General features: G+C 33.2%; 1 protein-coding gene across 1 annotated transcript; it reads right to left on the bottom strand.

The window, feature by feature from the left end:
- Nucleotides 1-7,243: 7,243 nt before the first annotated feature.
- On the bottom strand, nt 7,244-8,945 carry LOC127078534 (probable aspartic proteinase GIP2). Its single transcript, XM_051018986.1, has one exon. It carries the CDS (start codon nt 8,754-8,756, stop codon nt 7,515-7,517), a length of 1,242 nt encoding a protein of 413 aa, XP_050874943.1. The 5' UTR covers nt 8,757-8,945; the 3' UTR covers nt 7,244-7,514.
- Nucleotides 8,946-14,914: the final 5,969 nt, after the last annotated feature.

Genomic DNA, 14,914 nt, shown 5'->3' on the forward strand with positions numbered 1-14,914 from the left:
ACGGTCCGATCCCCCGCAATTTGCAATGGACTGAATAACGAAGTTATCCGACTTATGTACCAGAACTTCTAGCTAAAAGGGGATCAGAATCACTAACCGGTTACTCCACTATGTGCGCGAAAAGATAAAGGGCTTAATGTGATTTCGCTAGAATGAAAACGGGTGAAATAAAAGTAAAGGAACTAGGATAGCTATAATGGCATTACTCGAACTGGTTTGCATAAGGTGGGGTTATCTGAGGTTGTGACGGTGGTTGTTGATGTCAAGATTAAACTCAAGTTACTTCTAAACAAGGTTTACATGTAACCTAGTACGAATTGATGTGTGTTTTGAAATTTCATCTGGCTAAAATTTTTAAAACAAGTTCTATACTGTATTTTGCTTGAGGACAAGCAAAGATCTAAGTATGGGGGAGTTTGATAACATGAAATAGTATCACATTCTAAGACTCAATTAAATTAAATTATATTATTATTTACTTCAATTTATTTCATTTTATTAGATATTACGCGGTATTTTCTTTCTATTTATCTCAGGTGGTTTATTAGAAGCACAAGTAAAAACGGAAGAAAAGGAGGTGCAAAAAGGAATGAAAAGAAGCAAATATCAAAGGCCAAAGCCCATCCCAAAAGGCACAGGCGTTGTGCCTGTGACGAGCGTCACAAAGGCTGTGACGAGCGTCACGCTTTACACACTCCTGTGACGAGCGTCACACATGGTGTGACGGACGTCACACCATTCCCCTATATTTTTGGCACCAGGAACGCAACAGACCACGTTGAAGCTACTTCCACGCTTGACCCTTGGAACGTAAAGACCATGTACACGGAAAACCCTTGGAAGCAGTTACAAAAGTAGCAGTATAAATAGTAGCTTTTTGGAAAGCTCTCGGTTCCACGCTTCTTCGCCGCTTTCTATTTTTCGCAATTTTTCTTTTCCAGCAGTACAAGCATATTTTTACAGCATTGCTTTTACGATTTTTATATTGTTTCCTTTGCAATTTCTATTTTCTTTTGCAGCACTTAGTTAATTCTTTTTTGCACAATAGTTTCTACACTGGAAACTATTGTGTACCTTTCACCGGATCTAACCTTACGTTAGAATCTAATTTTTTATTCCTTCGCTTTTATTTTTTCTGTTTGATTGAAGAATTCAAGAACAAATCCAACCGGCCTGTGGTGGAGTGTTCAAGACTGCTATTTAATTTCTCAGGTTCTTTAATTATTGTTTGAATTTATATATGCCCTGCTTTACCGTTTATTTATATTATTTGCCTGAGATGCATCTGTTTATGCATGATAATTATTTAAGTCTGTTTAGCATGTCTGGCTGATTTATTTAGGTATTGGTATGTAAAGTAAGCGGAATAAGGAATCAAAACCAAATTGGTTTAATTAAGTTCAAAGTTAAAATCACTCTTTTTACGGTCTCAATTTACAGGTTTAATAACAAGGTTTTTGTACGAAAGTAAAAGACATAAAGAAGTTAAAAGCAATAGAGCGAGAGTTTGAGTTTTTGACTGGACAGTGTAAATTGGACATTAATTCTAGATCAGGGTGAGAGCAAGTTTTAGAGTTAATTAAATTCTAATCTTTTTCAAAAAGTATTTTTAAAGATTGAATGTGAGGACGAGAGTTAAGCATTTGAATTTAATTATATAACCTAAGTCAACAGAGCGAGAGTTTGAGATAAGGGTGTTTAAACGATTAGTGTTTTCTTAAAAAGAGTTTCTACGGATCCTATTGTTTTCAAAAAGTGGTTTTTGACTTAACTATAAGTGACAACTACGTTAATATAAAATCATAGTTTATTCAACAGAGCGAGAGTTTGAGATAAGACTTTTAATCAATAGTGTCAACTGAAAAGATTTATTTTAAAACCTAGAAACCAACAAAGAATTGATTCCTTAATTACGACGAACTACATACCGATATCCGCTTATTAGATATTTATTTTAGATCTTATTTTAGTTTTAGTTTTTCCCCCAAAACAATCAAAGTATTACCTGCCTTAGCTTTACGAAGTAACCTTAGATAACGGTATATCGATTCATAAGTCCCTGTGGGATCGATATCTTTTAAAACTACGCGATAGAACTGTGCACTTGCAGTTTGTACCCCAAATTCGACTCATAAAGTCGCGATCACTCTTGGAGACTGATTTGTTAGATGATAACGCAAGAGGTCAATGTATACTACTCTCACGTCTTAAGTCGTACTATAATAGTTTATACTTAGATGAGCATTCTACCGAAGATGCTCGAATAATAAAAACTAGGTGTTACATTATGCTGTTAATTGGCTCGTTTTTATTTCCCGAAGGTAGTGGTTCTAGCATGCATATTATGTATTTACCTCTACTTAGACATGTAGATAGAATAGGAAGTTACAGTTGGGGATCTGCTTGTCTAGCATATCTCTATAGCTCCTTGTGCAAAAACTCACACAAAGACACATCTACATTTTCTGGATGTGCTATTTTGCTATAAGCATGGGGTTGGTCAAGACTACCGTCTCTAGCACCAGTTAATAACAACCCTTTCACATTTCCGCATGCACAAAAGTAAGTTGTTTAAATTGCTATATCTTTACTTACTTCTTTAAAGATTATTACCTCTAACTAATATTTTTTGACTTTTTGGTGTAGATGGTCTGCATGTGGTATGAGTTACAACAGATGTCCAAGACACTGTATTACTCAGTATCGCAACCTGTTGGATCACCTTCGATCGACAGACGTAAGGAAAATAACTTAATTATTTTGTTATATTTTGTTAACTTCTTCTACCTTGACTATAATCCAATCTTCTTTTACATTTCAGTTTATTTGGAGTCCATACCTTAATTTGGATCATGACCATCAAGTCAACGCTGAAGACGCGGTCGTATAGACTACATGCACACCAATAATACGGTTCACAACTGTGGAGATGCACAACAGTGATCGTGTGAAGCTGCAGTTCGGTATGCCCCAAAATATCCCAGATCCCCCAGTTAGCCTAGGAGAATGGCATTTGCTCAAAGTTAACGACCAATGGAACTTCAATCCATGGCAAAGCCTCGCAAGATCGGAGTGTCGCAAATGGAAGCACCGTCATGACCATGTCTTAACTGACGTAGTCATGCCAACTGAATAGAAACCAAGTCGTACTTATATGACTTGGTACAGATCGGTTGGTTTTCAGTTCATCGCCGAGGATATGTACTTGTACGACCCACGCCAGATGACTTACACACCTGACACCTCAACATCAAACCCCCAACAACAGTGTCAGACCGGATACATACAACCCCCTGTCCGTCAAACATTTTGTTCAACCAACACACATACAACCAAAACATTACATACACCCAACCACAATACCAAAAGCATACCCCATACCACCTCAAACAAATTGACCATCAACCTGAGACTCAACATCGCTTCGCACCCACCTCATCACCCTACCAAAGTCGCCTAAGCCAGAACACCCATCGATCATTCAACACCAACCGCCCCTCCTCCTACCGTAGCCAAGAAGCCCAAACCTCACAAAACCAAAACATCCAACAATCCTATCTCTACCAAACACCCCAACAACCTTTCCAACCTTTCCTCGACGCGTCGTTCACACCCATGTCTCCCTTCAACCGTCCCGGTCGCCCATCAATGAGTCAACCACATCCCAACATCTCTGGCATGGGTCATGAGCTCAGCTACGGCGGTACACCATCGATGCATACTGAAGACTATGCCGACTTGTCTGACTACCTCAACAGACCTTCTCTTGTAGTTGGTAGTGACGCTCCTGGCCCCTCAGATGCTCAAACACCGGTACCAAATCGTCAACGTGGGTTAGGGCCACGAGTTAGGGTAGCTAGAGGATGTGGGACCAGAGGTCGGTTAGGTGATCCCGGTCATCACCATTAGGTTTCTTTGTGTAAACGACAAATTTTATTAATATCAAGTGGTCTTATATCAAATTTATCTATCACGTATATCATTTACAAAAAAAAAATTGTATTTTAGGAGGAGTCTCCAATTGGATTGGCGTCTCCTCTTAAACCGTACACAGGGGCGCCAATTGGATTGACGTCTCCATTCAATTTTTAAGAGGAGTCTCCAATTCAATTGGCGACTCCTCCTAAAAGTGGGATAGTTTGTGAATTTTTTTGAAACCAAAGATATTTTAGAAATTTCCTTTAAAAAATTGGTTATTTTCATAAAAATTTCAAAAAAAATAAAGTGATTTTTTTTATAAAAAAAGTTTAGAGGTGGAGGGGGTAAATGTAGAGTTGTAGGGTAAAGTTTTCCCAACCCCACCTACACAATATAGGAGTATATAGAAGTATTTGTGTACCTGTATAATTAATTCAATTGACTTGAATTTCTCTCTCTCTTATCCCTCTCTTACAGACACGAAGGAATAAAAATGAGATATTCTGTGGTATATGCTCTCACATTTCCTATGCATTATTTATGCTTTTTTTAATGTCAAATATAGTACTTCATCTTCTCAAATTAGTATAAATCGTTTTAATATTTTTGTTCAAATTAATAAATATAATTCATTTAATATGAAAGAGATAAGTTCTATGTTATTTTATAAAATTATATTTTACTAATAATATGAAAGAAATAAATTAAAAAATTGAATAAGAAAGATGTTGAAATTAAAAAAAAAAGGAATGAGAAAGATGTTGATAGAAAGAAGATAAGATGCTTTTCTTTTCATATATAATATCTAAACACACACGTCTTAAGTATGAAAAGAAAATATCCGTGCTCTTATAGAACGACCTAAGAAATTAAATAATAAAATATTTATTTAAAACTGTGTGTTTAATTTTTTTTAAAATCAAATATTATAGTAATAGATATCAACTTTAAATTCTTTAACTTCCATACTCATAAATGTTTATATTAAAAAAAACCAACCTTACAGTCAGCCAACCAAGTACTCCCTGCCAGATAACTCAATCAATCAAGTTTTATATATAATAAATAATGTTTATTTATTTATTTAATAAATGATAATAAAGCTTAACTAAAATCCAATCCAATAGCATTTGAATAGATGATAATTATGAGATTTCGGTTCTAACTTAGTCATTAGTCATAAATATGTAGTATTTTTTTTACAGAAAGTTTTATCCATTGTATTTTTTTAAGTTCTAAGGACTTATAAAGTGTGAGATGGAGTATGATGTTTATGTTCAAAATATTTTTGAAGATAATATGATTCTGGTGTATCTCTATGTTGATGACATATTGCTAATAGAAAGTTGTGAACATGAGATAGCTAAGTTCAAGAATGTGTTGATCTATGAGTTTGAGATAATTGATATAGGAAATATGAACTTGAGCTTTTAAAGAGATCCGAGCTGCTGAATTGTAAGACTGTTATCACACTGTCAAAAACAAATCACAAATTGGATTATGATTCTAAAGATGATGATGTAGATGTTACAACTTTCAAGCATTTGGTTGGATCTCTGAGGTATTTGTTTAATACTAGACCTGACATTTGCTACTGCAATTGGAATGATTAGTATGTTCATGAGTAAACTGAAGTGGCCTCATTATCAAGCTCCTGTCAGGATTCTGAGGTATATAAAGGAAACTCTGAAGTATGGAGTTTTGTTCTCTTCTAGAGAAAAGACTAATCCATAACTGATGTATTACTCAGACTCTGATTAGTATGGAGACAAAGTTGACAGAAGAAGTACTTATGGATATTTGTTTAAGTATCTAAGAGGTCCTATTTCTTGGTGTTCCAAGAAGCAATCAGTTGTTGTTTTGTCAACATGTGAAACATAAAATATTGTAGGTGATGTGGCTGCATGTCAAGTTGTTTGGCTTCTAAATTTACTACGGAATCTGAAGAACAAGATAAACAAGCATTTGAAGTTGATGATTGATAACAAGTCTGTAATCAATCTTGCCAAGAACTCAATGTTGCATGGAAAAGCAAGCATATTGAGATTAAGTTTCATTTTCTAAGAAGTCAGGTTCAGAATAGAATGCTAAAAGTTATATACTATAGCACCTAGAAGCGGCTGACAAATGTTCTGATGAAAGCGATCAAGACTGATCAATTTCTTAACTTAAGGGATGAAATTGGTGTTATTGGTTTTGATTAGTTAAATCATGAATTAAGGGATGATGTTGAAGGATAATTCAGTATTTCGCATATGTGACATTATTTATATCTATATTTTTTTTGTATATAAATATTATTTTTGTTTTGACATTATTTATAAAATTATTTGAGTCAATAGTAAAGTTGTTTTCGTATATAAAAATATTTTAATCAACAATATATATTTTTTTATATATAAATATTATTTTTGTTTTGAAAATATTTGAATCAAGAGTAAAATTATTCTTTGATTAGATCGATTATTTTATTTTTATTTCAAATAATTTCCACGATATATGAATTTTTTTTATTTTGCTAATTCTTAATTGTATATTTATAACAAATCATTTCTTAGGCTTAATTATATCTCAATGACAAATAATCGTGATATTTTATGCGTTATCTTTTATCTATTAATATGTGATATACATAAATTATTACATATAAGTTTTTATATATAAATTTTTACATATAATTATATAGATATCAATATAAATATCATATTTACCTAAGAAATTTTTAAGCACCCCAATTTAAGGTGTTTATACAATCTCTAGTCTTGTCATATTTTCAAAATTTAATATTATTAATTATATTTTAATATGTATTCATATAAGTTATTATAGTTAATATTTATATTTTTTATACCATATATTATACTTTTAAAAAAATTGTGTACATGTATTAGTCCCGTAGAAATAGAATATAATATAGATATTAAATAATGAATTTAAGTTAAAAAAAAGTTAAATAATATAAAAAATATTAGTTCAGCAATTTTATTACTATTTTTTAATTCAAAATATATTTATAATATTTTTAATAGTCTAATGATGTAAAAAAAAATTAAAATTAAAATAAGTAAATAATTTTATTTAAATTTGAATTTTAAGATATTCAACATACATATTAACCATATGCTAGTCATCACAAATCAATTATATACATTTACTTAATTTTAAATATTGTACAGTAAAAAATAAATAAATATTAATACAATTGTATTTTTAAATTCCTTAATTCGTATACCTACACAAAGGTAAGAACACAAAAAGATATCAAATGTTAACCCTAACCAATCATACAAGATAACAATCAACCAATCAAGTACTCCCAACAAGATAACTCAACCGATCAAGCTTTTTATTCGATAAATAATTGATAAAATAAACCTTACATCAGAAGGAATAATTCAATTCCAATATCAAAAAGCACTGAACCAAAAATTCCAACGCCATATTCACATCACATAAACCAAAAAAGAACAAACAAAAAAAAGTGATTACAAAACTGATAATATTTCTCACAATTCAGCATAACCTAACAAAAAAACTATATGATATTGATATGTCTCCTCTATTATATAGTAATTTCTAACCATAGTAATTAATCATCAACTAGATTGAAATTGAACATCCATGGAACCAAATCTAAAACTAGAACAACTAGTATCCTTAATCAAAAGCGAAGAACTAAATCCAACCATAGAACTCTCAAAATCCAATTGAACCAAAACATCTTCCATTTGATACCCTCCAATCACAATAGGATTCTTCTGTTCATCACCACCATCCAAAATTCCTAAACACATAACATCATCATTCACTCTCACCATTGAGTTTCTTCCATAAATTCTCCATTTCACCATCTCACTTTGTAGAACAAAATCAATAACAGGCACATTAGGACCGGCTTGTGACTCATCAACTCCTTTAGAATCAAAACAAATTTCAAACGGGGACACTGAAGTTACTACTCTAGACATGTTCATAGATAAAGCAGCTTTAAGAAAAGCACTTTTGAAATTTGCATAGATTGAACTTTGCATGGTTGTATAAGGCACAACAGAACTCAGCTTAGTTCCACCCTCATAACTATAACCCTCTTGAGACAAAGATGGAGGGTTGAAAGAGACCTTTTTGCCACCGATTTTGATGGAGTTAACGTTGATGAAATATTCGTTGTTTTGGTTGGTGACAAGTGGTGTGAATGTTAAAGATCTGAAAATCTCAGATTCTAAAACGTTGTTTTGACCAAGTAGAACAATCCCAGAAGTAGAAGAGAGACAAAAAGTGATTTTTCTCTGTGAATCAACTGAATTAAAAAACTGTGATGAAAAAGAAGTTCTAGATCTACCAAACCCAACAATGCCTTTAGCATCATTAGATAACCCATTCAAGAGAAGAGAAGTTGAACAGGCAAAGAAAAAGTCAAGGGTAGGTTGAAAAATTGAATCTTTGGTTGACTTCAGTTCCAGAACATCTTCAACAAGAATTCCTTCAGTTGACACTTTCCCTGTGATGGTGTTTTTGGGAAGAATTTCACAAGGGGTGTGTTGATCTTGATCTATAGGCCATGTTTGGGAGTGGCTTTTTGCAGTGAGACATTGAAGAGAACGGTGAGGAATTATAAAGAGAGAAGAAGATTTTCTGGAAGGACAATTGAGCCAGAAAACTGAACCACTGAGATCAACGACAACGTTGGTAGAAACAAAAGGTGTGCCATGAGAAATTGTTGTTAAGTATTGTTGTGTTGTGGGATCTTTTGTGATTGGGAGGAGGAGGGTATTTGGGGAGGAAGAAGTAACGGAGAGGAGAGAGAAAAAGAGAGGAAGGAAAATAGAGAGAGAAGCCATTGAAGAATTGAAGAAGAAGGAAAGAGAATGGAAGTTGTGTTGGTTGGGAAAACGAATGGAAGTTGAATCGGCGGTGTGTCGCCGCGGTTTGGTTGAAATAACGTTGTTAGGTTGGGAATGGATAAGGGTCTGGGGGAAACTAGGAATTATTATAAGTTGTTTTTCTTTTTGTTGTTTTGTTTTGCTGACTCGATAACACTCTGTGATGCTAACGTGCTTATCTTATCCTCTCTCTCTCTCTAATAAAAGTTGCAAGGTCGGTTGTATACTTTTGTACTATGGTTACGTTCACAAGTCAGCAAGTTTCAGGCTGTTTGATTAAGATCAGACGGTTGTTGTTTTAATTTTAAAGTTTTATATTTTATAAAATAAAAATCTGTCTATAAACTTGAATCGTTGGATTTGGGCGGTTAAGAGAATTGTTGACTGCACACGGTAATGATTGTACCTAATCTGATTTACTTGAATACCCACTTTTCTTTTCTTTTTGTTATAAAATCCAATAAACTTTTGATGAACGCTTCGGTTTCCTTTTCATTTACAGTTGGATAGACATCTATTACCAATTAAATAATAATATGATTATTATGCCATTTTTTTAATTTATTTTATTTAAAAAATATATTTTAAATACATTTACACTAAAAATAATTATACTTAGATAAAATTTATTATTACTAAAATGATTTAAATCCAGCGTCTTCACCTTTTTGAAGAAGATGTTTTTAAATAGTAATATTAAACCATATTCTATATTAGTTTGTTTTATTATTGGTGGCCTAGAGTTTGTTGCCATTTTATAGAAATGTTTGTTATTTTCTATTGTTTGTTTCTCAAGTTTTCTCTTGTGTATATATGATATTGTTTTTTTCTTGTAATACAAGTTCATTAATGCAATTACACACAAATCATATTTTAGTATTAGTAGTGTGAATAATATTCAATTTTACTATTAATCATCTTTTTCATTCCATTCTTGAACTTCCTCAACTTTTTCACCATGGTGGATAGTGATTATGAAGACTCATCCATCATCACAAACAAGAACAACAACACCCTTGATTAGTCCAACCCATACTACCTACATCTTGTTGAAAATCTCGACACTGTTCTTGTCTCACCTCCATTATCGGAGAACGACTATGAATCTTGGAGTAGATCCATGAAGCGGACTCTTCTCAGCAAGAACAAGATCAAGTTTATCAATGGAAAGATAACAGCTCCAGACGGAATCGGTTCCTTGTTCGATACTTGGGAACGCTGCAATGTTATTGTACTTGCATGGATCTCTGTGTCTCTTTCTACTGACATCGCGCAGAGCACAATCTATGTCGACAAAGTTGCTCAAATCTGGACAGATCTCCAACATCGTTTTTCAAAAACTGATCATTTTAGATTATCAGATCTTCTCCAACACATTCATTTTATGTGCCAAGGAGAGAAATCGGTAACGACGTACTTCAATGAACTCAAAACACATTGGGAAGATCTGGAAACTCTCAGAGTTCTTCCAACCTGCACCTGCGGTGCTCATGCTATCCTCAAAAAACAACATGACATGGAGTACGATATGTGTTTCTTGAAACAATGTATTGAAAGTCATTCAACAAAGTTTCCCTTATGTTAATGATAATTCAAAAATTATATGTGATTGTTGCCACTATGCTAAACAAAACAAATTATCTTTTCCTTTGAGAACTATTAAATCTTCTACAACATTTGAACTAATTCACATGGATATATGGGGGGCCTTCTCTCCTTCATCTATCCATGGTCATGCTTATTTTCTAACAATTATAGATGATTACTCGAGACACACTTCGATTTTCCTTATGAAATCCAATTATAGATGATTACTCGAGACACGCTTCGATTTTCCTTATGAAATCCAAAAGTGAAGCAATACCACTTATTATGCAATTCATCAACATGGTTCAAGTTCAATTCAACACTTCGGACAAAGAAATCAGATTTGACAACGGAAAAGAGTTTCTCATGCATGACTACTACAAAAACAAAGGTATCAACCATCAACAAACATGCGTCGAAACACTACAATAAAATGTAGTGGCCGAACAAAAACACATGCATATTTTGAATGTTGCTCGAGCCATTATGTATCACTCACACCTCCCAAAGATTTTATGGAATTTTGCTGTAAATCATGCGGTCTTTCTCATCAACATACTTCCTTCTCCAGTTACTCGTGCCAAATCTCCGTATGCGCTTTTACGTGGTACTACACCTGACTACAATAACATAAAAGTATTTGGTTGTCTTGTTTTTGCTTCCATAATCATGCAGGGCTGACAAAAATTGGACCATCGATCTTCTAAATGCATATTCCTTGGTTACAAACAAGGTATTAAAGGTTTTATTATCAAGAACTTATCCACATGTGATATTTCCATAAACCACAATGTATCTTTCTATGAAGAAGTTTTTCCTTTTGTTCCACCTTCTAACCTCAAATCTCCTACACAATCCACAATTCTAGATTACAACCTTCCCTTTTTGGAAACACTAGATGAACATTTACATCATTCTTCACCTTCTAAACCCGACAATTCCTCATCTAATACACCAATAAATTCATTTTCCCCTACAACACCCCTGACAATAACATTCCACCCCCTACACCATTTGTCCCCTCTCATGTATCCACTTGTATCATTCAAAAACCAAAATACCTTGCAGACTTCATCTGCAACACCATCTCTTCTTCTCAACACCAATTTGCACCCACCACACCTTATCCTATTCATCATTACACCAACGCCAATCACCTTCCACCTGACTCCTCTCATTATCTTCAATATGTCATAACTGAAATCGAACCAAACACATTCAAACAAGCTTCCCAACATGACTGTTGGAATCAAGCAATGCTTGTCGAACTTCAAGCCCTTCAACAGAACAACACTTGGATCATGAATAATTTACCTCATAACAAGAAAACTATAGGCTGCATATGGATATATAAAATCAAACGCCATGCAGACGGAACGATAGAAAGATACAAGACAGAACTCATTGCAAAAGGATACACACAGACTGGAGGAATTGATTACATATACACATTTTCACCAGTTGCCAAAATGACCATAATCCGTCTCCTCTTAGCCCTTGCTGCTTATCAGAACTGGCATCTCGTACAACTTGATGTTAACAACACCTTTTTACATGGTGAACTCAACGAAGATGTGTACATGACACCTCCCCCTGGCTTAAATCCTTCTGATCCTGCACTCATTTGCAAACTTCATAAGTCTCTTTATGGGATAAAGCAAGCAAGTAAACAATGGTTCTCCAAACTCTCTTCGTTACTTTCTCCCTTGCAATACAAGCAATCTCTTTCTGACCATTCTCTCTTCACTCATTCTCATAATGGTAAATGCACCTTTCTCCTCATATATGTTGATAATATAATTCTGTTTGGCAACGACATTGTTGAAATACATAAATTTAACACATTCTCGACACTCATTTCAAAATTAAAGACCTTAGGGCCCTACACTTTTTCCTTGGCCTCAAAGTTATTCTTTCACCTAATGGTATCTCCGTTTATCAACGAAAATATGCCCTAGAGTTACTCCAAGACACTGGTCTCCTTGTTGCTAAACCTTGTCCTACTCCAATGACAAAGACTCACAAATACACCAAGGACGATAACTCCCCACCAACTGATGCAACTTATTTTTGCAGACTCATTAGTCATTTGATTTACCTTTACATCACACGCTTGATCTGAGGTTCAATGTTCAAAAACTCAGCCAATTTATGTCATCTCCTACCTCTCTTCACCTCTAGGGGGCTTACAGGATCTTGCTCTACATCAAACAATCACCATCCCAAGGACTATTTTACTCATCTTCTTCTACGTTGCAACTTAAAGTTTTCAATGACTCTGATTGGGCCTCTTGCAGTGACAAACGTTGCTCCATCACCGACTTTTTTCATTTTCCTCGGAGATTCTCTCATCTCATGGAAATCCAAAAAGCAACCAATGGTTTCTCGATCTTCCTCGGAGGCAAAATATTATGCCCTCGCATAATTTTTGAAATACAATGGCTCACTTATCTTCTCAAGGATTTGCAGGTCAACTTTCTTTCACCCGCTACTTTGTATTGCAACAACCAATATGCTAGACACATTGCAACCAACTCCATTTTCCATAAATGAACGAAACATATTGAAATTGATTGCCACGTTGTTCGCGAGAAGTTAGTCACTAAATTATTCCAGCTTTTACTTGTTCCTAGCTCTGCACAACTTGCAGATATTCTAACAAAGCCTCTTGATCCTCATCCTTTCAATCTCATCCTTTCCAAGCTATGCATCTCAGTTAACTTCGCTTTAGCTTTAGAGGTGGGTATTAAATTACATTTTCTATTAGTTTGTTTTACTATTGGTGGCTGGGTTTCTTTACTTTTTTATATGAATGCTTGTTATTTTCTATTGCTTGCTTCTCAAGCTTTCTCTTGCATATATATGACATTGTCTTTCTCTTATAGTACAAGTTCATTAATGCAATTACACACAAATCATATTAAGTAATGTGGATTATGAATGGTTTGACTCTTGCCCGATAGATTTAAGAAATGTCTTTAGTTTGGATTGACCTAATGTGTCTGTTAGGCGTGTAGCCTAACCTCTCCTTATTTAGGCCTTTGGCCCTCCCTTATAAAAAAAGATTTAAATCTGATATAAATTAATTTATTTGATTCTACTTATGTTACCAATACAAAAGAAGAAAATAAAATAAAAACATTATAATCATATTTTAATTTTTACTTTTTTCATATAAAATTTAATAGATATTAAATTGTTGTTATACTCGACTTATTTTCTACAAAAGTCATAGACTATGCTATATAGAAAGTAAATGCATCTATAGTTACTTAAGGATAGTTACTATTATACGAGAACTTTTGTTATAAATATCATTAAACATCTTTTTATTCTATTCATTACTTTACATCTCATTTCCGAAATTAGTTTATCTATTTTAAAATCAAACAATTTTGATCTCCTTTTACTTTTTTATACTACAAATCGATGAAGTGTCCATTTTTTAAATTATATTTTTTATTTATAATGTTTCACAAAAGATTTTTATATGATTATTTGTTAAGTTTCACAAGTTACACATTATTTTAAAATGGACAAATCATTAAATTTAAATGCAAAAATGTAAAAAGATGATTAAAACTGTTTAATTTTGAAATAGAGGAATGTGATTCCGTGAATTAGACAAAATATGGGGACCAAAACTATAATTAAGCAAAAAAAAATTAATGTTTCTTTAATTTCATTTAAAATATCATTTTAATCCCTTAAATAATAAACTTTCATATTTTGTCATTCAAAGGCCATTTCGTTAGTAAAGTTAGTCGTTTATGTTAAATTTTGAAGAAAAAAATCTTTAAATTGTGCACATGTGGTTATCTAGTTGATATTATGTAATTTTACATAGCTTTTATTTATTTATTTTGAAGTTATTATTTTTTGTAAAACAAATGAACCACCCTGAACCATGGTATCCTTCATTTAATTTCATTTTATTTTATTTAGAAATCAAACAATTGAACCACGAACAATGCGAGGAGAGAAGACAAAAATATTGTCAAACTCTAGATTCCTAGAAGACATACACATTTGAAGGAAAACAAAATTCCCAAAAGATGTACGCGTTTGAAGGAAGACGTACGAAGATGTACAATTACTCACCTCCATTATTCATCTCCATTCTCCAAAAGGTCTAGAAATTTGAACTTGTTAAAAATGTGAACTTTTTGGTTTTTGCATCTTCCTCAATGATTCTTTCTACTTCCTTTAGCTTGAATAGGTCATGGGTAAAGGTTTGAGTGCATTTTTCATCATGGGGATGAGTTTACGGGTTTACGAAATTAGGTTACAAATACATGATATTGTTTTTCTTTTTTACATTAAACTATAATTGAATTGAAAACTTTTTTTCTTTTGATGGACAAGAACTACTATCCTCAGTGCTAAAAACTCAGTCGATTCAAGCACACACGTCATGTTTTCTTGAAAACCTTGACGTTGATTTTGTTAAATACAACAAATTTGAATTTGCCATTATTGTTGTTGGAGATCCTCCTTATGCTGAGATTGTTGGGAATATCACATCACTT

Source organism: Lathyrus oleraceus, chromosome 1, assembly GCF_024323335.1.
Source record: "Lathyrus oleraceus cultivar Zhongwan6 chromosome 1, CAAS_Psat_ZW6_1.0, whole genome shotgun sequence".
NCBI classification, from domain to species: domain Eukaryota; kingdom Viridiplantae; phylum Streptophyta; class Magnoliopsida; order Fabales; family Fabaceae; genus Lathyrus; species Lathyrus oleraceus.